We start from the raw sequence: 25312 nt of genomic DNA, 5'->3' as shown, positions 1-25312 counted from the left end.
AATTTGGCTATAGTACCTTTTTTCCCTGTACCCACATCATTGATATAGATTGTAAATAGTTGGGATCCTGAGGACTGATCCCTGTGGGCATCCCACTGGTTACATCTTGCCAACTAGAAAAAGATTCATTTATCTGGATTCTGTTGGTTAGCCAGCCTTCTATCCAAACTAATAAATTACACCGAACCCCAAGTGATTTTATCTCATGTATGAACCTTTAGTGTGGTACCTCATCGGCTTCTGGAAATCCAGATATGCTGCATCTGCAGATTACCCTGCTTGTATCATTTTTGAAGAAGTCTAAACATGACTTAGGTTTATAAAACTACATTGATGCTAACAGATTGCATTTTGGCTTTCAAAATTTCCTGTTACTGCTTGCTATATAGTGGATTTTAATACTCCCCCAATGACAGATAACAAACTGATGTCATGGTACCTTTTCTGGATTACTAATTAAGTGATATTACCACTAAACCTCCACTACCCTTAGTTATATTAAAATCATGGTTAAATATGAGGCACACTGCCTTAAACATTAATCAACCAACTACTTTCTTCCATTAAAATTGAAGGGAAAACTGGAGGTAAGTTTAAATCATGTTTAATATTCCGCTGAACTCCAATGCATTCAATTCCAAAAGTTAAACTTTTCCCCATGCTCCTGCAGCACCCTTAAAATAACATTTAATTCAGAGAAAATTCTAGGCGACCAGCTCAATATTTTAGTGTGAGGTGTAGTAGTTTTGACATTAAAACCAATCCTTTATTCATAACTAAGATCATCTGTATGATCATCTCATTTTCTAAAAAAAACTGTAAAATCTATAGAAAAACAAGGATACAAAGATAATTGATGAAATTCAAAAATTACTTATGAAGTATTAACCTATTTTCATTTTATTGCAGAGGGCATTAGTTTTATGCAGTGAATAAGTTATTGTAGTACAAATTACTGCTTAAAAGTGACAATGCTTATCACCAAATCAATGCATTGATTCCACTGTAGAAGCAGGATCTGGTGCCATTCAGCTTTTTACTGGAGTTGTACTTCCTTTCACGGTTTTCTTCAAGTGATGATAATTTGGCAAGATTTTCATCAGGAAGTCTAGCTGCAGAGTTTGTGGCTGTAATTAAAAAGATTATAAACCAATTGAAGAGATGTTCAAGCACAGGGTAACAACTTTAGAAGTTTCATACTAATCAACATCATCATTAAGCAATGGCAAGATTTTATACAAAGAACAACAAAAGTTATTAAATTGTAACTGTTATTCTCTTCTCTCACGTTGGTGGAATTAAGTAATAGAAAACTGCCACATTTCATCTAGATTATAATATTAAGCTGTTAAACAGCATGTGTCAAATGCAAAACAGCTGTCTTGACTTCTGTAACATTGGTAAAGATTCTCAGTGAATATTCCTCATGTAATTGTGACTTTTATAACTACCCAATGCCAATGTTTCAAATTGTTCATCAGCACCAATAAACTGAGGAATTAAGCAAGTGTTTCGCAAGAATGCAAGCAGAAAGCTTGCTCTGCCATTAAAATAAGGTCATGACTTAGAGTTCCTGTTAAAAAACCCAAAATTTCCTTTCAATTTTTTGCCTTTAATTTGACCATAGACTAGATCTTAAAGTAAACTCAGCAGTATTTTTAAGACATTTAAATATTTAAGTTTGTATCTGCATTTAAGTAAAACGGCTTGTACCTCACAAAAGAGACTTCAAGAATTCCAACATCATCTTTATTTACTAGAAGAAGGAAATAGATTTGATTTCATCATCACTAACAGTCATCATTACAATACAGCTGAAGAGGCATCATATGAACTGAAGAGGACTATTATGTTCAGAGGCCTTATGGTAAGGAAAGCAGTGATTTTTCAAAGGTTAGAAAACTGCAGACCAAGATTTAAGCTATAGATAGGTGACTTCATCCCACCTTAACCTATGTTAAGGGCTGAAAGTTTTTGATGGAGATGATATGCAATTGAAAACTGAACTAGAGAAAACAGGCCAGTGACCAGAGGTCAGTTTCAAAATTATTGCTAAAATATCTAGGAGGGAAGATGAGGAGAAATTTGTTCATTCAGTTGTTGGAATCTTGAATGCTTTATGTGAAAACGTGGAAGAATCATTCATCCCATGAATAATTTTTAAAAAAGGGAATTCAACAGGCACTTGAATATGAAATGTTTATGGACATATGAACAAAAGAGAGGGATGCAAGACTAAAGCATGACTGCTCTTTTCAAAGAATCAATGCAGGCATAACAGGCTGAATGCTTACTCTTTGAACTGAGTGTTTACATGCCTTCACTTCTTTGACATCACTCAAAGCAGAATAGTACACACTCAATGTAAAAGATTTTCCGTACTGTTCAGCAGAAGTATATATCACCATTCAGAAACTCCTGCCATCAGAACAAATAGCTGATAAGATTACAATGAGCACAGTGGTCTAACAGCCGTAGTTTTTGACTAGAAACTCAAAAGGTTAGGAATTTACACTGCACCATGACAAACTGTGAAATTGAGTTCAATGTATTTGATGATGTCTGACTATAAGAGCTATTACATTATTATAATACAATTTGTTTACTTGTCCTTCTGAGAAGGGAACTTGCAATCCTTTCCCTGTCTTGGCTAACGATAACTTCAAATTCACATTGAGGTCAATTTAATGACCTCCAGGATGAACAATAAGTACAGATCTACTGGTACTGCAATGTCCCCACAACAAATAAAATTTAAAATGCACATCTTTGTGTCCAAATCAATTCACAACTTGGTCTCTTCCTTATCTCTAAGTTCCTTAAACTCTACAACCTTCAAAGATCTCTAGCATCTTGTGCATCTGCATTTCCAGCACCTCTCATGCCTTAAACTGCCCAACCCCCAAGCTGTGGAATTTTCTCCCTAAACTATTCCAATATTTCTTCAGCTCTCTTAATGCTTTTAGGATATCCTTAAAATTTATTTTTTGACTAAGCTTGGTCACTTGTCCTAATAGTTTTCTGTGGTTTGGTGCCAAATGTTGTTTGATTATGGTCCTGTGAAGCATCTTGGAAAGTCCCACAATGTTAAATAAACTGAGATCATTCGCTCGCCGAGCTAGTTCATTAGTTCACAGATGTTTCATTATCCTACTGGCAACATCATCAAGTCTGCTTAGTCTAAAGCAGCTCGTCAGCAAGTCACAACACTCCATCTGCTCAGCCCAGGAGTTCCTCAATTCCCTCAAAAACATAAGAATAGATGAGATGAGACCATGGTATCCTTCGACGTTACCGCCCTATTCACATTGATTGACATACCACTAGCAAGAGAACCACTGGCAATACTTCAGAAGGAACGAGACCCGAGTGACACTGTCTCCACAGACAACATGCTAAAGTTGCTGCACCTATGCCTCACGATTCACTTTACCTTTAATTGTAAAATCAATGAACAAATCAACAGGACACCCATGGGGTCACCTCCTGACTAATAGCAGAAGCAGTGATGTGGAGACTTGAAAGCGTAGCCCTTCCACAGATCCAACCTAAACTATGGATCCAATATGTGAACGACACTTTTGTCATTAAATGGAGTACAGGAGGCACACAACTTATAAACAACAGTCTCACCGGCATCAAATCAAGAATGAACAGCTCCCATTTCTGGACGTCATGGTAGAACGCAGGGCCAACAGGGAATTTCAGACAAAGGTATACAGAAAGGCCACACACATGGATCGTCCTGAATTTCAAAAGCAACCATCCCCGACACCCACAAACGGAATTGCGTAAAAACACTATTTATATAAGCAACAACACACTGCAGCAACCCAGAACTACAGCAAAACAAAGAAGAATATCTTTACCATGTATTTAAGGACAACGGATACCAAAACAGCTGGGTCCGGCGATGGCAATCACACAAACAACAGGAAGATACAATATGCCCTGACAATATGCCCTGACTCATCAAGTTACCCTATGTCAAGAACATAACCAAACTGACCACAACCGACCACTGGGCATCACAGTGGGACACAAACCTATGTCAACCATGTGCCAACTGCTAACATGAACTAAAAATTCCTTACACGCTATGGACGGAACCAACGTGATGTATAAGATCCCATGCAAAGACTGCAACAAACATTACATTGGACAAACAGAAAGGACTCTGGCCTCAAGAATACATGAACACCAACTAGCAGCAAAAAGACATGACCCCACTCGTCTCCATTCATACGGATAAGGAGAACCACCAGTTTGACTGGGACAACATCAGGATCCTAGGACAGGCCCAGAGATAAGTATGGGAATTTCTAGAGGCTTGGTTCTCCACCAAGGCGGCCAAAATTAGACCCTACATATGCACCACTGAAGAAAAACCAGAAATGAGGTAATCAATTCCAATGGACCCCAGAATTTAAACACCAGGCAGAAAAACAATAGTGCTTTAAATAGGAGGCTGCACTGATGATGTTACCCAGCAGGGTAATAAAACGTCTGCGAGCTAACGAACCAGCTGAGCAAGGAAACCAATCACAGCATCCACAGCTTGAGCTACAAATCTACTCAAGAACCTTAGTTAAATAAAGTATATAAATGCAAGTTGTCATGGTAAATTTTCATAATTTTCCATTGAATTTCTATTCCTCAATGTGCAGATCTTACCTGTGGCCGTTCTGACTGCACTCTCCGCATACAGTCTACCCCATAGATAACAGTGTTCTCAGGAATAACTTCACAGGAGTTTACTTGACAACATGCTCCAATAATACAGCCACTTGTTAGGATCACATTTCTACCTATAAATGCTGAGACAGAATAATGACAAATTACTAATGTCTTAAAGAATAAAAGCTGTGGATCAAATAAATCCTCACAGAAGTCTTAATACATACTATAATTGACATTTATTTAGTCAAGAAAAATATAATCAATGTAACATAATCCACCTCAGGATTATGTTCTAAAGTCTTTCGAGCACAATGTTTTGAATTAAACTTTAGGGGAAGGTGTATAATAAGGGAGGTGCCTTGCAGAGTACATAAAAATTAGTGATTTCCTGCATGCTGCACAACATCACCAACATGAAATGACAGTCTTTTCCAACAGTTACATTGTAGGCAGCTGCAGGGCTGGAAGAAAACTGAAAAGGTGAAGAGGAGGAGGAAATGAGGCAACGATTGTGGTTATGTTGGCCATAAACAGCTCATCTAACTTTGACACCATTAGCTACAACACCAATTCCTCATTCACTGACTGTCAGCAACATGGTAAGAAAGATGTAGACAAAGGTCTGGATAGTCACAATATAAAAAAAGCCCATGTAAAGTAAACACTTGTGGGAGAGAGGGATCTCTGCCTAATCACTGCCATACAAAGGTGGTGATGTTGTTATTTACAGTTGAATGCCCGACTCTGTGCAAGCTGAGATAATGGTAACTGCAGATGCTGGAGAATCCGAGATAAAGTGTGGAGCTGGATGAACACAGCAGGCCATGCAGCATCTTGGGAGCACAAAGGCTGATGATTCGGGCCTGGACCCTTCATCAGAAAAAGGGGGAGGGGGGAGAGGGTTCTGAAATAAATAGGGAGCGGGGGGGCAGGGATCGAAGATGGATAGAGGAGAAGATAGGTGGAGAGGAGACAGAAGTTAAAAGGTGCGGGGATGGAGCCAGTAGAGGTGAGTGCATGGGGAGGTAGGGAGGGGATAGATCAGTCTGGGGAGGACGGACAGGTCAACGGGGCAGGATGAGGTTAGTAGGTAGGAAATGGAGGTGTGAGGAGAGGATAGGAGAGGAAGAACAGGTGGATAGGTGAGAGGAAGAACAGGTTAGGGAAGCGGGGACGAGCTGGGGTGGTTTTGGGATTCATTGTGGGGATGTGAGATTTTGAAGCTTGTGAAATCCACATTGATACCATTGGACTGCAGGGTTCCCAAGCAGAATGAGTTGCTGTTCCTGCAACCTTCAGGTGGCATTGTTGTGGCACTGCAGGAGGCCCAGGATGGACGTGTTGTCAAAGTAATGGGAGGGGGAGTTGAAATGGTTCGCGACTGGGAGGTGCAGTTGTTTACTGCGAACCGAGCATAGGCGTTCTGCAAAGCAGTCCCCAAGCCCCTGCGTGGTTTCCTCGATGTAGAGGAGGCCACAATGGGTACAGTGGATGCAGTATACCACATTGGCAGATGTGCAGGTGAACATCTGCTTGATGTGGAAAGTCTCCTTGAGGTCTGGGATGGGGGTGAGGGAAGAGGTATGGGGGCAAGTGTAGCACTTCCTGCGGTTGCAGGGGAAAGTGATGGGTGTGGTGGGATTGGAGGGGAGTGTGGAGTGAACAAGGGAGTCACGGAGAGAGTGGGTTGGATCGCAGCTGGCAAAGTGTCAAGAGGATGATGTGTTGGATCTGGAGGTTGGTGGGGTGGTATGAGGATTCTCTTTTGGCCCACTGACTCCCACAGCTACCTAGAATACACCTCCTTCCACCCACCTTCCTGCAAAAATTCCATCTCCTCTTCCCAATTCCTTCACCTCCGCTGCATCTGCTCCCAGGATGAGGCATTCCATTCCCGTACATTTCAGATGTCCTCGTTCTTCAAGGACCGCAAACCCCCCACCGCAGTGGTCGAGAATGCCCTCGACCATATCTCCCATATTTCCCACAACTCATCCCTCACACCCTGTCCCCACAATAACCGCCAAAAGAGAATACCCCTCACCCTCACAGACCACCCCACCAACCTCCGGATCAAATGCATCATCCTCCCACACTTGCACCATCTGCAATCCAAACCCACCACTGAAGACATTTTTCTATCTTCACCCTTGTCTCCTTTCCGGAAGAACCACTCTCTCCAGGACTCCATGGTCCACTCCACACTCCCCTCCAACCCCATCAGACCGGCACTTTCCCCTGCAACCGCAGAATGTGCTATGCTTGTCCCCACACCACCTCCCTCACCCCCATCCCAGGCCGCAAGAAGATTTTCCACATCAAGCAGATGTTCACCAGCACATCTGCCAATGTGGTATACTGCATCCACTGTAGCCTCCTCTACATCGGGGAAACCAAGCGGAGACTTGGGGACAGCTTTGCAGAACACCTATGCTCGGTTCGCAATAAAGAATTGCACCTCCCAGTCCTTAGACGACGTGTCCATCCTGGGTCCCCTGCAGTGCCACAACGATGCCACCCGAAGGTTGCAGGAACAGCAACTCGCATTCCGCTTGGGAACGTGCAGCCCAATGGTATCAATTTGGATTTCACAAGCTTCCCTCCCACTGCATGCCAAAACCAGCCCAGCTCGTCCCCGCCTCCCTAAGCTGTTGTTCCTCTCACCTATCCCCTCCTCCCACCTCAAGCCGCACCTCCATTTCCTACCTACTAACTTCATCCCGCCCCTTTGACCTATCCGTCCTCCCCGGACTGACCTATCCCCTCCCTACCTCCCCACCTACACTCACCTCTACTGGCTCCATCCCCACCCCTTTAACTTGTCTGTCTCCTCTCCACCTATCTTCTCTTCTATAGATTTTTGATCCACGTCCCCCTCCCTATTTATTTCAGAACCCTCTCCCTTCCCCCTTTTCTGAAGTGTCTAAGCCCGAAATGTCACCTTTTGTGCTCCTAAACTGCTGCGTGGCCTGCTGTGTTCATCCAGCTCCACACTTTTATCACACTCTGTGCAAGCTGAACCGTGGGTGTGAGGCTTGCAGCAATGTGTGTGATAAAATGATGGGGTTATAGAGAATTGAGCAATGTCTGATGCTCATTCTACAACTGAGCGCAATTGGCACTTCAGTGCCCATTCACTGATCTTGATCACTCCTGAGGTCTTTAAACCGTATTGCATTGTATCCGAAGTTCTTAGTTGTCATTTACCTGCACATCTGTCTGCCTCCATAGTCCAGTTGTTTCTGGAAAGCCTCCTCCTTCTGGTACAGGGTAACTCTTTCTTTCCACCTATTTCAACAAGGCCTTCAATGTACTGTCAGAAATATTGAAACTACTTTCCCATGATGGCCCATTCGTAACGCTTCCCAATTCATTGTTCCCTGTATGACTGCCGGCCCCTGCTTCAGCCACTATGTGCTGCCACTTTAATAGGTGCAAGCTAGTTTTAAAGGCATGCTTGCCATTCATATAGGCTCCTGTGAAAACAAGTCAGCATGCCATACTAGGGAAATGCTAAAATCATTGAAGTCAACAGGCAACCTGCACTGAAATCAAAGAGGGCTGGTAATTCAGATACTACATTCCCTTTGCCCCTTTTCAAGGGCCATAAAATTAGCTCTCTGGTGTCTGCATGTATAGTAGCTCCCTTTAATGGTTTCAAATGTTGTACCAACAAAACTGCAAAGGAGTGTTGAGGGAACGGGAATGGTTTCCAGTAATATAGAAGGAACAATCTGATAGTACCTAATCCTTTCCATGGTTCCCACCATAGTAACTCAGAGGTCTTCATGATGTTAAATTTGACATTAAGAAAATCCACAACAGGCAGAATTTTCTGCTCAGAAGTAAGATAAATAGATCACATAAGAAACATTCCCTGTTTTTAATTTTTCTTTAAAAGAACAAGTGATAAAAAGGCAACTATTTAGTTCAGTGACTAATCACCATTCTATGTATTCCCCTGGCTGAGTTAAAACTCAAATTCACTGATCTTCTTTTGATCCATATCAATATGCATGGCTAACATTTATATCCACTTAGCTTAGTCTAACAAGTGTGTGCGTGCATATTTACTTATGCGCACACAAGATGTTCTGCTGCGACAGATCAGCAGACTAAATCGGATATATAGGCCTAGTCATTCTTGGTAAGTAAACATTCCCATCAATGCTGACTTCTACTGATCTCTTAATTATTTGTAAAAATCTTAGAGGTTATTGAAAACAAGAAGAACACAAATTTGATTATTCAAAATTACATTGTATTTTGTACTCTAACACTTCACTACAATGAGACAATAATAGATATTTCTGTAACTACCAACAAATCAGAGAAGAAACTTTTGGAACAGCAAATTTCAGCCAAAGGACATAGAATTTTTCAAACAACTTACCTTTAGATTCTATTACATTGTTATCTCCAATCTTCAAAGTTTCAAAACCTGATGAGTTTAGTTAAAGAAAGCTAACTTTTCTCTTCTTAGATGACACGTCAGCCTGAGAGAGAAGTCCTCAGTATCGTAGTAGTATTGGTCACAGCTTTTCTATCTCTTCTGCCAGGTCTGAGAGATAGGTGTAATTTTAGTAAGCAGCTGCTGTCATGATGTGAGATAATTAAATCATAGATGGTAAACTGGAAATGACGACATAATTTGAAGAAACAGGCTCTAAAATGAAAACAAAGTTCAAATAAAAATACATTAAGCAGGATGACATAAAACCAAAGACTACCTGTACAGAGAAGTGTGAGGAGATACATTTTGGTAGAAGGGGAAGGGAGAGGCAATACACAATTAACAGCAAAGTTCTAAATGGTTTATAGAAAAAGAGGAGCCTAAGTACATGAGGATAGGGATCATTGAAATTGCAGGCCATATTGAGAATGTAGAAGAAAAATGATTTGATATCTTGGACTTCATTGATGCACAGAAATAAAAGTGGTCAAGTCAAACTAAATCTTTAATTGTGACGTAAACAGAACGATAGTAATGCATTTTGTCCACTTCTGATCATCACACTTTTGGAAGGGTTTGAGGGTTCTTGACAGGGTGTGCAAGAGATTTATCAGAATGCCCTAGTGACGTGAGGATTTTGACAGAAGGTTAGGAAGTTGGTGAAGCAGGGGTTATTCTCCTTAGAACAAGCAAGATAAAGGAGAGATTTGATAGATGTACAAGAGTATGAGTGATTTGGATAAGGTTGCAAGTAAAAGCTGTTTCCATTAACTAATGGTTCTAGATTTAGAGTAGGATATGTAAAATGTTTTGGGCAAGAGAAGCAGAGGGAATGCAAGGAAAATTTGTCATAACCAGGTGACCTGGAACTCAGTGCTCATAAGGGTGGTGAAAGCAAAGACAATTAAATTTCAAAAGAAACTGATAAGGCACTTAAAGGAAATATACTTGTACAGCTAGATAGGATATAGGAATAGAATTGGGTTGGTTTGCTCCTGGAAAAGCCAATTTAGAGTAGATGGGTTAATTGGTCTTTCTGTGTCATAAATGACTGTATATACAGTGAAGCAGATACAAAAGGAAAGAGATTGCCGATGAGATGAGATAAGGTGGAAGGTGCTCAGATGGTCAATAACACCTAAGTAGACAATTGACCAAAACTCATTCTCTATCCTTGCCACAGAACACTTCCTCCTCTGCAAATCAGACCCCAACCCTCTCCCTTACAAATGCCCGAGGCTGAACCACACCGTTTGCAACCTTCACATCACAGCTGATCAAAATTAGCTTCTAACCACATGTGTACCATCACCAGGATATTTCCAAATTTGGAAATTTCAAGTTTCCATGCTGTATGACTGACTTATTCCAGGGAGTATGTCCAGTGAAGTTATTTGATTGAAACTGAGAAATAAGGGGATGATCACCTTATTGGGATTGTAGTGTAGACATCCCATTAGTCAGCAGGAAACTGAGAAGCAACTTTGTAAGAAGTCTCAAGGAGATGGGGTTAAACGTATCTGTTGAGCAGTAATTCACTTCAATCACTGAAGTTTTACCAATTTTAATTAAAAGTGTACCACTTAGTGTTCAATTAGATATAAAACCATCATGGCAATGATCAAGCTGAAAAAGAACTGTGGACCTGCTGGAAATAACTATCTTGAACTAACTTACAGTAATCAAATATCTTCAAATTAATACAACTACAGGATGAGAGAGAGAACAGGGGTGATATCAAAACATTCCTGATATTAGCCTCGTTCCACAAGATTATGGTTGCATACTGAAAATAAAATCATCTGGTGATTTTTTTTTAAAAGATTCCCAATGGTTATCTTCTTATAGGAAGCTTCATTACGAATTATTTACAGGAAAGGATATGACATCCAACTTCAAAAACATTGTTTGTTCCAATAGTCATAACTTTAGGTTCAATATCTTCCTTCTGAGGCACAAGGTTTTCTGGATAGCTGGAAGAAACAATAATCATTTTTATTAAAAACTAGAAAGCAAGGACCTACTTGTTGAAAACAAAAGTGCAATTTTCATTTCAAATCACTCACTTTTAATACACTACCTCCTTGAAGCTCTTCAGGACAATGAGGAAAACTGAATAAAAGACTGAATGAAAAGACTGAATGAAGCTGACACATAAGCAAGGGCAGAAAGCAAAAAGATGGTAGTGACAATGTTTTATTACTGGAAGAGGTTACACAGGAGATAAGTACTAGTTGTCTTCTTTGGAATAAACAGAATAACTATTTGGTAGAGGTATGTAAAGTGTTAGAGGTTAGTCAGCGTGGAAAGGCAGTGACTGTTTGTTTGAAAATGGGATTAAGATATATAGCTGTTTCTCAGCTGATGCAGGCATGATGGGCTGGGCTCCTTACATGAGATACATTGTCTATGTATGCTATTTGCAGCAGTTTTTAAATCAATGAAATATAGTAAACCTGCACATGTACATTTGCCACTAAACCAATTTCGGATCCAGTTTGCTGCTTTCTCTAGAATCCCAGTGTTTTACATTTCTAGCCAGCCTGCCATCTGGGTCCAGCTGAAAGCTTTATTAAAACTGATATGCTAGCCAATTTGACTTTGGAATTATAGTGTAGTTCCTTTCAGTCAGTGAGTCAAAATCCTGGAACTCTCTTATAACACTGTGAATACACCTAGGGCAGATGGACTGCAGCAGTTTGTAAAGATGATACACCACAACCTTTTGAAGAATAATCAGGCATAAGCAAATGTTGGCCTTGTCAGTGATATTCTCATTGCACAAAAAAAAACATTAACAGAATTCTGGGATTGAACCAAAGTCCAACTTACATCACAACAAAAATAAAAATTTCATCCTTTTGTCATCTTTGGTTCGAATTCCCACTCTCGACATGTACTTGGTTAGAATTTAATGTATGGCTGGTAGTGCTATGATACATGCAAAGGTATTTAGCCAGTAACTTATAGTTAGTGCAGTTACATGTAAGACAAAGACTAGCGACTAACGACAGATGCTTTGTTTATTTGAAAGCTGCATAAAGTAGTATCTCCCCATCAGACTCTACATTCAATTACATTAAACTACGTGAACACTTTGGTTGTAGATAGACTAAATTCTCCAGAAGACGTTTTGACTTGTCCAATTCAGCTCGTACCCTTTGAGTATCAAGGTTAGTTAATGCCAAACAACTTCTCTGGCACTGAAAGTATGGAGTCCCATTCCTTTTTTGACAATTCAATTTTGAATAACTACTCCTGATTTTAAATTATGTTTTCTTTAATCTTTCTCTTTTAATCCATTCTTTCCTTCTTCAGCTCACTGACTGCACTGGGTTTGACATTCGTTATTTTAATTTTCACTGCATCAGAGACAACGTTGTATTTAGATTTATGCTTTTAACTGAATGCTTACAGATATTCATTATTGTTGCCCAATTCATACAATACCATATGTCCTTGCGGGGGATGGTTTCCATTTACTGCAAAGTGCTGTTATGACGTTCATGGAAACTAAAGGGCAAGGGCGAGCAAAGCTAATCCATGCCAGCCAGTTTTTAATTCACCCAGATACTGTAAATTCTGTCCTCGTGTTTCTCAGTACATGCAATGTGACTCACTGAGATCACCATAAAATAACTGGACTCTTCTTGTACACCAGAATAGCCACTCTATGCCACCATCCACTGTTACGCAAACTAAAAGTCCTCTAACAAATATTCCCTTCAAAATTTAATTATAGTGCAAAACTTATTTTTTTTTTCCACCTCAGGACCTGGTCCCTTATAATTTCTTTGTGCAGCCATGTGCATGGTTTATTTATCACAAAGGTCTATAAGAATCTGCTCCACAGGCTTAGCGGGAATGTGGCCCACTACCACTTTTACATTTCCTTAACTGTAGTAAAACCTTCCCATGACCATTAAGATCTAACAACCTCCACATTAGTCGAAAAGAACAGGCCACATTCATTTATTCTTTCTAATGCCCTCTATTCCCCTCTTCTACAAGAGGATTCCTCATTTCTTTCCCCCAATCCCCATTTCACCATTCCAGATGACAACTCTACTCAAATGCCTGTGTTCAATTTGTCCTCCATCCTCCAAAATTGCTTGACACACATTCTACATTTGGTTTGCTTTCTGTACAGTACATTGTAATATATAATTAAGGCTAGTCACATTGCCAGAAAAATTTCAAAGCTGTGAACAGATACATCACACTTTGGTTTCACCATTAGGAACTTAAAAGAAGTTTCTTTTCCAGCTTTCGAGTGACATGTAGAGACAAAATAAAAGTCAAGTACCATAACTATAAAAAGTGAGAAGAACAACTTGCAGTCTTTTAACATAGTAAAATATCCGAAGGCTTTCACAGTTTCCTAAATCAGACCCCAAGCAACAAAAGTAGTATACAAATGGATGCTCGAAACCTTGGCCAAACAAGTAGGGGTACTTTAAGGGTGAAGACAAAAGCAGAAAGATTTAACAGTAGAATTTCTGATTTCAGGGTATATTCAGCTGAAGGCGTGACCATTAAAACGGGAAGATTAAAACTGTGAGTGACAAAAGTGACCAGAATTGGATGATTCAGAAGAGGTTACAGTGAAAAAGGTGGGATGAGGCCATTAACAGATTTTAAAAACAGGAGTGAGACTTTTAAATTAGCAATTGCCGGACCAGGAGCCAGGGTAGGTCAACAAAAACAGGGATGATGGGTGAATGGGACTTGGTACAAATAAGGACATATTTTTGCATGAGATCAAGTTTATACAGAAGGGAAGATGAACAGTTGTCAAAGACTATTGGAATATCTGAAAGGAAACCGTGGCTGAAGTCAGTATTTCAGATGAGCTGAGGTAGGAATGGAAGATTGTTGTCATAGAAGGGAATGTTAAGCGGATAAGACATATTTAAGAGACAGGTCAGTTTGATCCAATCTTCTGAACAGACCTAGACTCCAAATTGACGTAAGCCTGAGGAAAACTGCATGAAATTCAATTTCAGCTTTCATTTTAAAAAATAGTGATAGAGCAGAGCTATATAGTTGAAAAGACATCTCTGTGCTAAATAGACAAAATGTCTGGTTTAGTTACAGACACTTGCCAGGAAAAGTAATGGCATTGGTAGCAAGGAAACAGAATTTGCTGTAAAGTTCAAAGATGATGGCTTCCGTCTTCCGAATATTTGGCTGGGCAAAACTTCTGCTCATCAGTACTGACAGACTTACAAGCATATTGCAAACAAAAAAAAATAGAATTTATTTATTTCATAAGCACCATAGGAACAAAATTATTCCAATTATTTTCTGTTACATTTCAAATACCTTTATTTGGAAATATCCATTAAGCATTTAATCGCATGCCCACCTGTTTGTAATAAGAGCTTGTTCTTCAATCAGGTTCCCTTCACCTATGATGATTGGTCCTGCTTCCGCAATAATACGAGCCTTGGGGTGCACTACAGTCCTTGGTCCTAAGCAGTACAGAAATGTAATTAACACTGGTGAACTACTCCACAACTACTTTGGGATATACCCCACAAAAACAGTTGAGTTCTAGACAGGAGGCGTGAACAACTACCTTGTAATCAAAGATGACAGTAATTATTTCAGTTAATTTGCCCATTCTATGAATTTCAGTTGGTAAGAGTATTATTTGGGAAAGAAAAAGATATAGTAACAATTTTTTTGCCATGAAGTTACCAGTGACAAATCCTGTCTTCCTCATCTAATAATATTGAGTTCCATCAATCTCATGAAATATTATCATAAGATTCGGATTCATTTTGTTGACTATCATTTTAGTTATATAACATGTAGGCATTAGGCATCTGAAAGTGATAGGTGGTGCAGGAATGCAGATATACAATTCTTTAACAGTTGTATTGCGCACGAGACCATAAAAATAGCAATGAAATACTGAAGATTTTCTTTAAAGGCAAAATATTGTAAAATAAGCATTATTATGCTTAGCATGCCTAACGACTTTGTTAATCCACACCTGTGAACAATTCTTGCTTTCAGCATATTAGAAAGGATGCAGAGGCACAGGACAAGGTAAACAATCCTAGAACAACAAAACTATAAAGGTTACACTATAGGTAAATATTAAACTGACTACACAAAAAAAAATTCTTCCAGGGTCAGAGAGGCTGTTCAGCACTAATAACCATGACATTTAAATCCAGTTACTCCTGAAATGGGCCAAATTTTGTTGTAATGCATAATTAACCCAAAGTTCACACTATTACAGCGTTATTATTGCCAGGCCAAATTCATTACAGTCACTACATTTGCTGTCTTTGTTAGAAGAAGGGGCGGCACAATGAACAAAACTTTAAGTTTTATGTTTAGCAACATACATAAATTACTCATCACATTGCTGCCAGTTCTACCCAGCAATAGCTGAGGCCACTGATAGCCTCCATTACCAATACAGCAAAGTCCAGTCTTATACATTTATAAATTGTTCTAGATTTAACATTATATTGCCTGTTAATGCAAGACAGTAACTTGCCACCCATATTAACATTTCTCAACTTTTTATACTTTCTATAATCTTCCTTGTTATTAACTGAGTTTTGCTCCTAATACTTGAAAGATTTTCCTGTTTCACTAAAGTCAAAAGAAATAAAAAAAACCAAGATATAATAGCTTTGAAAGATCTATCTTTCTTTTTCCTTTAACAGATTATTCCCTGAATTCCCTCCATTGCTGCATTTGTTTTATTCTGCAAAGTTCTTTCTTACAAATCACTCAAAATCAGATTTTTTAAATTTTGCATTCTGAGCTGATATTTTCTAGGTACTCTCCAAAATTACTTTAAATAGTGTTGCCATCAACGTTAGCTCTTTGATGATCGACTGAATTCAAACTACTTGCCCCACTTTCTTTTCAGACTAATGAGGAAATAAACATTTTAATCAATCAATCAATGAAACATTATCTTGGTATCCTGGCGAACATTTCTTCCTGCCATACGTAAAATGACTTGGATTCTTATACCATTTTTAACAGACAGAATTTGACAGCAAGCAAAATGTGATTGAATACAGAATCAAAATCTTGATCAAAGTGATTAGAGTTGAATAGAAGTTTATTTTTCATGTAAAAGTACACGTGACAAGTTTTATAAGTTGCCCTACCATCGGGCCTGTAGTAATGACAGAAGTCATACATAAAAAAAGACAGTAAAAAGAAGACAAAGTTCATCACAGTGCCATTAACAACTCCTAGGCTTGGGGAAAGCCAACTAAGGAACACCCAGAAGATGCAGCCAGGATGAGGCCACCACACCGGGCCACTGGAATATAGGGCAGGAAGCCTGCCTTGAAGAAGACCATCACGTCAGGCCACTGGAATATCTGGAAGCCAGTGCCAAAGACATCCACACGGGGGCAAGACCTCCATGCTGAGAAAAGATCACCATGTTGTGCCACCAACTTCAAGTCCATTCTGTCCTGTCAACTTAATTTCATGGCTTCAGCATTATGTGAAATTTTATCAAAAGGCTTTGAAAGTCCATGTATATATGACATTATCCACCATTCTGATCCAGAATTATATTGTCCTTGCTTATTTCAAGTAAGGGTTACTCGACCCGAAACATTCTAACTTCTCTCCACAGATGCAGTCAGACCTGATGAGCTTTTCTGGAAATTTCTGTTTTCGTTGTTGCTTCACTGATGCTGGATAAATATCTTGCAATTGCAAACTGCACTGTGGCAGTACTACACCATATGAACTACAGAAGTTCAAGATGGTGAATTCAACTTCTTCATAGCAATCAACCATTGGCAGTCAATGCTGTCATTGCCTTCAATACCCATGTCCCATGAGTGAACTTTTAAAAAATGTCTATGTACATTAACTGCATTACCCTCCTTGTTGCAAAGTTGTATAAAGTACTTGTGAATTAGAAGGCAAGTTAGAATTTGTTTGTAAAAAATGATGGGGGAGTGCGGGGTGGGAAAAAGACTGTGTAGTTACTTCAAGAGGTGATGCGCTTTTCTAAGCTTGGAGATTTAGACAAAAATGTCTATAAGCAGCTGCAGATGTACATACAGTTCGGAAATTGAAACATATGTACTAGCTGGCAATGTGGTTGGAAATCTAGGCTTGTTCTGATATTAAGGCAACAAGCTTGAATATCAGCCAATTAACTTAAACCAGGTACTTAGAGACTGAAAACCAATTGAATTTAAATTTAATTGTGTTGACAACTTAGGACCAATCCTATTATAAGAAAATTGACAGGTCATCAAGGATATAAAAGGAGAGAGCAAACCACTGTTAGAAGAGTAAAACTCTGGCTCTCATAGAAATCTTTAAACTGTTTGATTAAGCATTGTCTAAAAGTACCACAACACACTCAGCTGATATTGCTGACATTAGAATTGTATAGAGAGAGACATTTCAAACACCAGAATCTGATGGAGAAAGGTCTGGCTGAGGAACAATCCCGAAGGGAACACATCCTGACTTTAAAAAAAAACCAAAAGAACTGCGGATGCTATATATCAAGAACAAAAACAAAATTGCTGGAAAAGCTCAGCAGGTCTGGCAGCATCTGTGAAGGAGAAAACGGAATTAACGTTTTGGGTCTAGTGACAGACGGGTTACAGGGCCCGAAATGCTAACACATCCTGACTGTAGTTTTGAGACTCTAAGTTTTAGTTTACATAAATAGGACTTCTATTTATTTGAACAGCATTTAATTAGAATTTGTTTCATTCAGGATGAATTGGGGGAATTGTTCAGTTTGTCAGTAGGTCTTTTAATTTGTTCACTCATCATTAAACAAATAAAATGCTACCTGTTGCTTCTAGAGCGAGTGGAAGGATTTCATTTCATTTCATTTAACCTCTCCTTTATAACAGATTGGAGGTGAAAGGCTGGTTATACCATTTTTCCCATATCCTTTAGCACATTATGAGATGAGGCGAGCTTCTCTGGGTGTTTTGGTTTTAATCATTAGAGGTGTTTGACCTGTTCTCCATAACATCATCAATTTGCTCTTTTAGTTAATCAAAAAAATCTGAAGTCCAGTTCATTAAGCATGATTTAGCTTTGAATCCCTGCTAAATTTCTAATTTATCCACAATTGTCCAAGTGACTGTTAATTTTGCACTGCAGTATTATTTCTAAAACCTCTTATAACACCAACCTTAAACTGACTGGACTGTTATGTTTATTGTACAACCTTTTCTTTGAACACCAGAAATTATCCTCTTTCCTGGCACTGGTTTTTTTTTTCCTGAAGAGGGTAGGAAAATTATAGACAGTTTATTTGCGTCCTCATCACTGGGATGGGAGAAGCCTTCAGCCAAAGCCGTTAAAAGAAGGCAAGGTGAATCGTGATAATAACAATAACGCAAACATTAAAAGAAAAAAAATCAGAGACACAGAGTGAGAGAAAGAAAACTGATGGAGATGAACTCCAGGCTCCTAGGTTAAAGAGTCTGCATGCTGTGCTGCTACTTTACAGCCATTGTATAAGTGGGAATTTAATACAGGATATTAAATGGAGGACAAAGGTATCTGGGTGCAGGGAGGCTTAAGAAGGGATTTCAGAATTTCAGCTGTCTAGATCCAATGCTGAGACAAAAGTAGAGGATGCACAGGAGGTCAAAAGTGGATGAACAGAGTTTTTGGTGAGGGTTAGAGCTGCAGGAGGCCACCCGTACGGAGAACTTAGCCACAGGGGATTTGAAAACAAGGGTGAACACATCAAAAAAATGCTGATACTGGCAAATCAGGAACCAATGTAGATCAAGAGAGATAATAAGAACTGCAGATGCTGGAGTCAGATTTCGCAATGTGGAGCTGGAGGAATGCATCAGGCCAGGCAGCATCAGAGCAGCAGGTAAGTTGATGTTCAGAAATGAGGGAGGGAGTTGGGGTGGGGTGGGGTGGGGTGGGGAAGATAGGTGAGTGCAGATAGGGAGTGGTTGTGATTGGTTAGTGAGTTGGGAGAAAACATGGACAGGTTGTGCCAGTTCAAGAAGGCAGGGATGAGGCCAGGTGTGGTGAGATTTTGAAACTGGTAAAATCCACATTTAGGCCATTGGGCTGTAGATTACCAAGGCAGAATATGAGGTTTTGCTCCTTCAGTTTGCAGGTGGTGCCATTGTGACACTGGAGGAGGCCCAGAATGGCCATATCATCCAGAGAGTGGGAGGGAGAGTTGAAATAGTTTGCGATTGGAAGGGTGTTGTCATTTGTCACAAACAGAGCGCAGGCACTCTACAGGTCTTGCCGACGTACAGGAGGCCACAGCGGTAGCGGCGGATGCAACAGACCACATTGACGGATGTGTAAGTGTACCCTGTCTAATGTGGAATGTAGCTAATTCATAGCCTGAACGGAGGTGAGGAGGGAGGTGTAGGGGCAGGTGAAGCACTTCCTGCGATTGCAGGGAAAGGTGCCGGGGCTAGCGGGGAGTGTGGAAGTCAGAGGGCGCGGTCCCTAAGAAAGGCTGATAGGGGTGTGGAGTGAAATACATCTTTGGTCGTGGGGTCGGATTGTAGGTGGCAGAGAATGATATGTTGGATGTGGTGATGTGTGAGGACAAGGGCAATTCTGTCTTTATTTTGTTGGGGGGGGGGGGAGGGGATGTGAGGGCAAAAGTGCAGGGAACACAAGAGATGCGATTGACAGCATTTGCGACCAATGAAGGGGAAAGTTGCAGTCCTTGAAATAAGACAACATCTGGGACGTTTGGGAGCAGAATGGCCCATCTTGGGAGCAGACACTGCACCGGTGGAGGAATTAGGAGCAGTTGGAAATGGTAGCACAGTGGTTACAGTATGGCATTAATAATCCAGAAAGTTAGACTGTAACAAATTCACATTTGTTACGAGTCCACAAACGTGACCCTGAGCCTCCAGTCATCTAACTGTCCACTTGACCCACGATGATATTTCTGTCCCTGACTCAAAGCACTGCTCCAGCCTAACTCAACCTAAGCTTTATTGTTCAATTAGATACTTCATAGTCCCTCAGACTCAACTTTGATCTGTTGAAGTAATTCTGTTGATTATCATTGATAGCTACCGACTACTCTTGCTAAATGAATTTACCAGAACCAGGCACTGAGTTATCCCTAAAATCACTAATCATGCATTGAAGATCACTTACCAATAGTTACATCTCCCTTGATTTCACTTTCAACACAGACAACAGCTCCAGCAGCAATTTTTACACTGCTCGAAAGAGAGATTTTGTTAATGAAGAATGCATTGCATTTGTATTTACCTTTGTGTAATTAACAAGTCAAATGTCACCCAAGTAATTAGAAAATTATGCTAATTATGGAAATACTCCAAAGTGTAACTATTATAGATTCACAAGTGTTAAATTTTAAAAAAAATTCCAGAAGAAAATGCTGTTTTATTATTTTCAGTACAAGTCTGTAAAATGGTTATACAAAGCAGACATTGTAGTTCCTCTAATATCCATTCATTGGTGCTTGTGCAATAAGAATAAACACTGTTCGACCTTTTGTATTATAACAAGTGTTGAAATGAAAGTGAAGGAAAAAACAGTAGCAAATTTAATACAGATGATACCATATAGGAAAAACAGTTTGAAATGTTAACTGCATAGAGAATAGAGGTGAATAACTGCATAGAGAATAGAGGTGAATAACTGCATAGAGAATAGAGGTGAATAACTGCATAGAGAATAGAGGTGAATAACTGCATTTCAGAACGGAGAAGCAAAGTTTGAAAACAGTTTGCACATGCTCAAAGCATGCTGCAAGTGAACAGGTACCATTACCAATTAGCCTCACTTCCTTCCATTTTCTCTGTAGTCATACAAAATTCAACTTTTCAATAATTCTCTTTGAAAATTACTACTGAATCTGACTCACTCTTCCAGACATTTATAGAATATATCTTGCTACGTAAAATACAATTTTTCAGGCTTTTTGGCAGACTGTCTTAAAAATCAGTATGCTGTGGTTACCAACCATCTGGCAATGTAGACAGCTTCTTCCTACGAAGGAGATTAAATGGTGCTTTAAGCAAAGACCTCTATTAATCTTCCCTTAACACCCTCTGCTAAAACAAAAGTATCAACTTATATTTATCCAGTGCCTTTTAATTCATTAAATGTCCTGAAGCATTTCACAGATCAATATAAACCAAAGGTAGACATTGAGGAGACAACCAAAAGCTTGGTTTAAGAGAAAATTGTAGAGTTTTGTGCCTTGACAATTGGAGGCACAGCCACTACTAATGGAATAATTGAATTGGGGAGGGGTGGGGTTGTCAAGAGAATAAAATTGGTAGGTGCAGTTATCCCAGAGTACTGGAGTTACAGGAGATTACAGGGAAAGGGAAGTAGAAGGCTACGGAAGCATATAAAAGCAAGTATGAAAACGTCTGAACTAAAATTTGAAGAAGTGTGACATAGCCAATATTGAACTGCCACTTATTTGGCCTCAGAGGTGGCATGAGGAAACATCCTTTTATATGTTATGAACTGGAATGCATCATCCAAAAGGGTAGTGGAAGCAGAATTAATATTTAAAAGAGAATTGGATATACAGTTGAAAGGGAAATATTTAAGTAGCCACACGGCATAGCAAGTTAGTATGATCAACTGGATTGCTTGACAAAGGGCTGGAACAGATACAGTGAATCAGTTCCTAAGATACTGCTTGGCCTGCTGTGTTCGTCCAGCTCCACACCTTGTTATTCACAGTGAATCAAATGGCCTCTTTCTAAACTGGATCATTCTAATGATTGCATTTTAAAGAAGGAGCTTAACAATAAAGGAAAGATGAAGCATCTGCAGATTTACTTATCTTTACAAAGACTATCAATTCACCAAAATCAAGGAATATGAAGGGAGTTGTTAAATTGTTCACAACAGTTTAAAGTGTTTCCCTTAGGTCTGGATAGTTGGAGCTCTGGTGGCAGACTGGTAGTGTCCCTACTTCTCAGGCAAGAGGCCTGGGTTCAAGTCCCCTTTGCTCCAGAGGCTTGCAAGAACATTTCTAAACAGGCTGGTTAAAAATATCTCGATCCCAGCAAGGACAGAGGAACAAATTTGTAGGAAAATTTCAGAGAAACCTAAAGATACACAGCATTAGCCAAGTGACTTCAATCTTCCATAATGTTGATACTGAAAAATATGAAGTAACAGACAAGTAAGGTGAAAACATTCTTAAAACTGCATACAGAACTTGTTGGAAACAGGACTCCTGGGTAAAAATATGAAACTGCAATGTTACGGGGCAATTAAAGAGTGGTTCAAAAACATAAATAGTGATATGGAAATTTCATAATCCAAATGCAAATTAGAATAGTAATCAGTTAAAGGTAAGAGAGAGGGGATGGGTTTTTGATCTGTGTTCAGGGAATCTTTCTTGATCAACACATTGCTGGTTCAATGAGGAAGGGGGCATTTATGGATCTGGTTAGCAATGAGGTAGATTGAGTGGATCAAATTCATTAGGGAAACATTGAATAAAGAATGATCATAGTATCATAAGGTCTAGATAAGTGATGGTAAAAGGTAAGGATAATTTAAAATAATAATTATTTGAAGGAGGGTAGATTGGAGACCAAAGGAGATGTGCATCGAAGCCGATGGACTGATCAAAGCAGTAAATTACTATTTGCATCTACTTTTAATCAAGGAAAATGCTGAAGGTAGCAGAAATAATGGATGGGCTTAAAAACTGATAGAAAAGGTAGACAGTACTTAAAGTTGAAAATTCACCACAACCAGACAGGAATGCAGCTGCATATGGGAAGGGAAGTAAGGGTGAAAATTGGAGAGGAACTGTCCTTAATTTTACTATCCTCTTTAGAAACAGCAATGGTGTCAGAAAAGTGGATAATTTCAAGTGAAACAATGTTGTTCAAAGTACAGGGCAGACAGTTTAAGGTTGGTATTGTAAGCATTGTTGGAAATAATACTGCAGTCAAAAATAACAGTCATTTGGACAACTGTATTAATTAGAAAAAGCCAGCAGGAATTCAAAGACAAATCATGCTTAATGAACTTGACCTCAGTTTGGTTCATTAACTAAGAGAGTGAATTGATGAGGGCAATGCAGTTGAAGTGGCGGACATCAAAATTAAATTTAAAAATGGGACATGGGCATTAAAGACAATGAAAGCATGGATTGCCAATGGTTGATTGCTTTAAAGAAGGTGAATTCAGCATCTTGAACTGCTGCAGTCTAAATGATGCAGGTATCCCAAAGTACTGTCTGCAATTCTAGGATTTTGATCCAGCATTACTGAAGGCTGAAGGAAGGACAATATAGCATTATAAGAGCTCACTGGAGAGTCACAAAGCAAAATTTCAAGACAATTCAACAATGAGAGCCAATGAAACATTGAAGAGAAATTAATCTGGTGGGTCATATTAATTTTTGAAGATTGGCAGGGCCTTAGTCACTTGGAGAAACTGAGCTTGCTCAACTTAAGACTGAAGGTTAAGGAAGAACTCTGGATAATAGAGGTGCATTAAATCCCAAATTTAAGTTCCCTCTGACAACTTCAACAGAGCAGATGTAATGGAGCCTGTACATGCACCTAGCATTGGGCCATCCACTTCAGGATTTGTCCATGCTGGTGCTCAGGTAGCATGGCATGATTTGACCATTTTGATGTGTGAGGAGATGGCAAGTTTTTATTCCTAAATTGGTGCCTTTTTATTGCTAGCCAAAAGCCTCCTGGTCTTCACTTCCTTGCTTGATATACCTGCTTGCTGCAGTTCATCCATTCATTACATTCTCCCCCTGACTGTCTCACTCCAAAGCCCTCAGACACAGCGGAGGGGAAGCAAAGTGATGAGTGGTAGATTTGGAGAGCAGAAGAACAGTCAACATATTACTTTCATATTTTTACAGTGAAAGATGATTAATTTACAAATAGAATTTGGCAATTACAGTATTTGAACTAACAAGACAAAATGCTTTATTTTTTCTGTGATAATGGGAACTGCAGATGCTGGAGAATCCGAGATAACAAACTGTGGAGCTGGACAAACACAGCAGGCCAAGCAGCATCTTAGGAGCACAAAAGCTGATGTTTCAGGCCTAGACCCTTTATCAGAAAAGGGGGAGAGGGAGCGGCTTGCCCCTCGCATTCCTTAGACGACATGTCCATCCTGGGTCCCCTGCAGTGCCACAATGATGCCACCCGAAGGTTGCAGGAACAGCAACTCTCATTCCACTTAGGAACCCTGCAGCCCAATAGTATCAATGTGGATTTCACAAGCTTCAAAATCTCCCCTCCCCCCACTGCATCCCAAAACCAGCCCAGCTCATCCCTGCCTCCCTAACCTGTTCTTCCTCTCACCTATCCCCTCTTCCCACTTCCCACTTCAAGCCACACCTCCATGCCCTACCTCCTAATCTCATCCCACCCCCCCCAACCAACCTGTCCATCCTCCCCAGACTGGCCTATCCCCTCCCTACCTCCCCATCTATACTCACTTCTACAGGTTCCATCCCCACCCCTTTTAAATTGTCTATCTCCTCTCCACCTATCTTCTCCACTGTCCATCTCTGATCCACCTCTATTTATTTCAGAACCCTCTCCCCATCCCCCTTTTCTGATGAAGGGTCTAGGCCCAAAACGTGAGTTTTGTGCTCCTAAGATGCTGCTTGGCCTGCTGTGTTCATCCAGTTCCACACTTTGTTATCTTGGATTCTCCAGCATCTGCAGTTCCCATTAACCCTCTCCATCTTGCATTCCTATCTTTCCCAGCCGTCTACTTTCAAACTATTTCCTTGAAGTATATTAAAACAGCGATATTTCTCACACTGCACTTCTTTAAAAACGTATTCTTATTAAATCTGCATACTGCTCTCGATATTCCGGCCCTGACACCTTTTTTTACCTTTTCTGGGTTTGTTTTCCAGACAAAATCTCCATCTTGCCACTCATCGTGTCAGTGCGCATGCGCACCAACCAGCAACGGCACACGCTGGTATCGCTGAGCCTGCCGGGAGGAATTAATACTCGCGCAGTACTTAGCGCTTTTCTGAAGGCGGTTGTACGCATGCTTAGTGTCGAGTTAATACGGTGCGGAGCTAGAGGCGGGCAGTGTCGTAGTAAGATTCACTTCGTGTCCGGATGGCTGTGCCAAAGCTCAAAGGTGGAGAAATGGCCTATGATTTTAATACAGTTTTCGGATTGAAATGGCAAT

The 25312-nt window shown here is 39.9% G+C and overlaps 1 protein-coding gene across 1 annotated transcript; it reads right to left on the bottom strand.

Annotated features, from left to right (window-relative positions):
* Positions 1 to 588: 588 nt before the first annotated feature.
* dctn6 (dynactin subunit 6) lies at positions 589 to 25100 on the bottom strand. The gene is made up of 7 exons (XM_059644697.1): positions 25004 to 25100; positions 20273 to 20337; positions 14502 to 14607; positions 11021 to 11106; positions 9074 to 9121; positions 4675 to 4817; positions 589 to 1127 (listed from the first exon to the last, which is right to left on the bottom strand). The coding sequence occupies exons 1-7, from the start codon at positions 25063 to 25065 to the stop codon at positions 1029 to 1031; spliced, it is 609 nt and encodes a 202-aa protein (XP_059500680.1). The 5' UTR covers positions 25066 to 25100; the 3' UTR covers positions 589 to 1028.
* Positions 25101 to 25312: the final 212 nt, after the last annotated feature.

This window comes from Stegostoma tigrinum, chromosome 1, assembly GCF_030684315.1.
Source record: "Stegostoma tigrinum isolate sSteTig4 chromosome 1, sSteTig4.hap1, whole genome shotgun sequence".
NCBI classification, from domain to species: Eukaryota; Metazoa; Chordata; class Chondrichthyes; order Orectolobiformes; family Stegostomatidae; genus Stegostoma; species Stegostoma tigrinum.
Note: the sequence above shows the minus strand (reverse complement) of the source record. Positions and strands in the feature narration are given on the sequence as shown.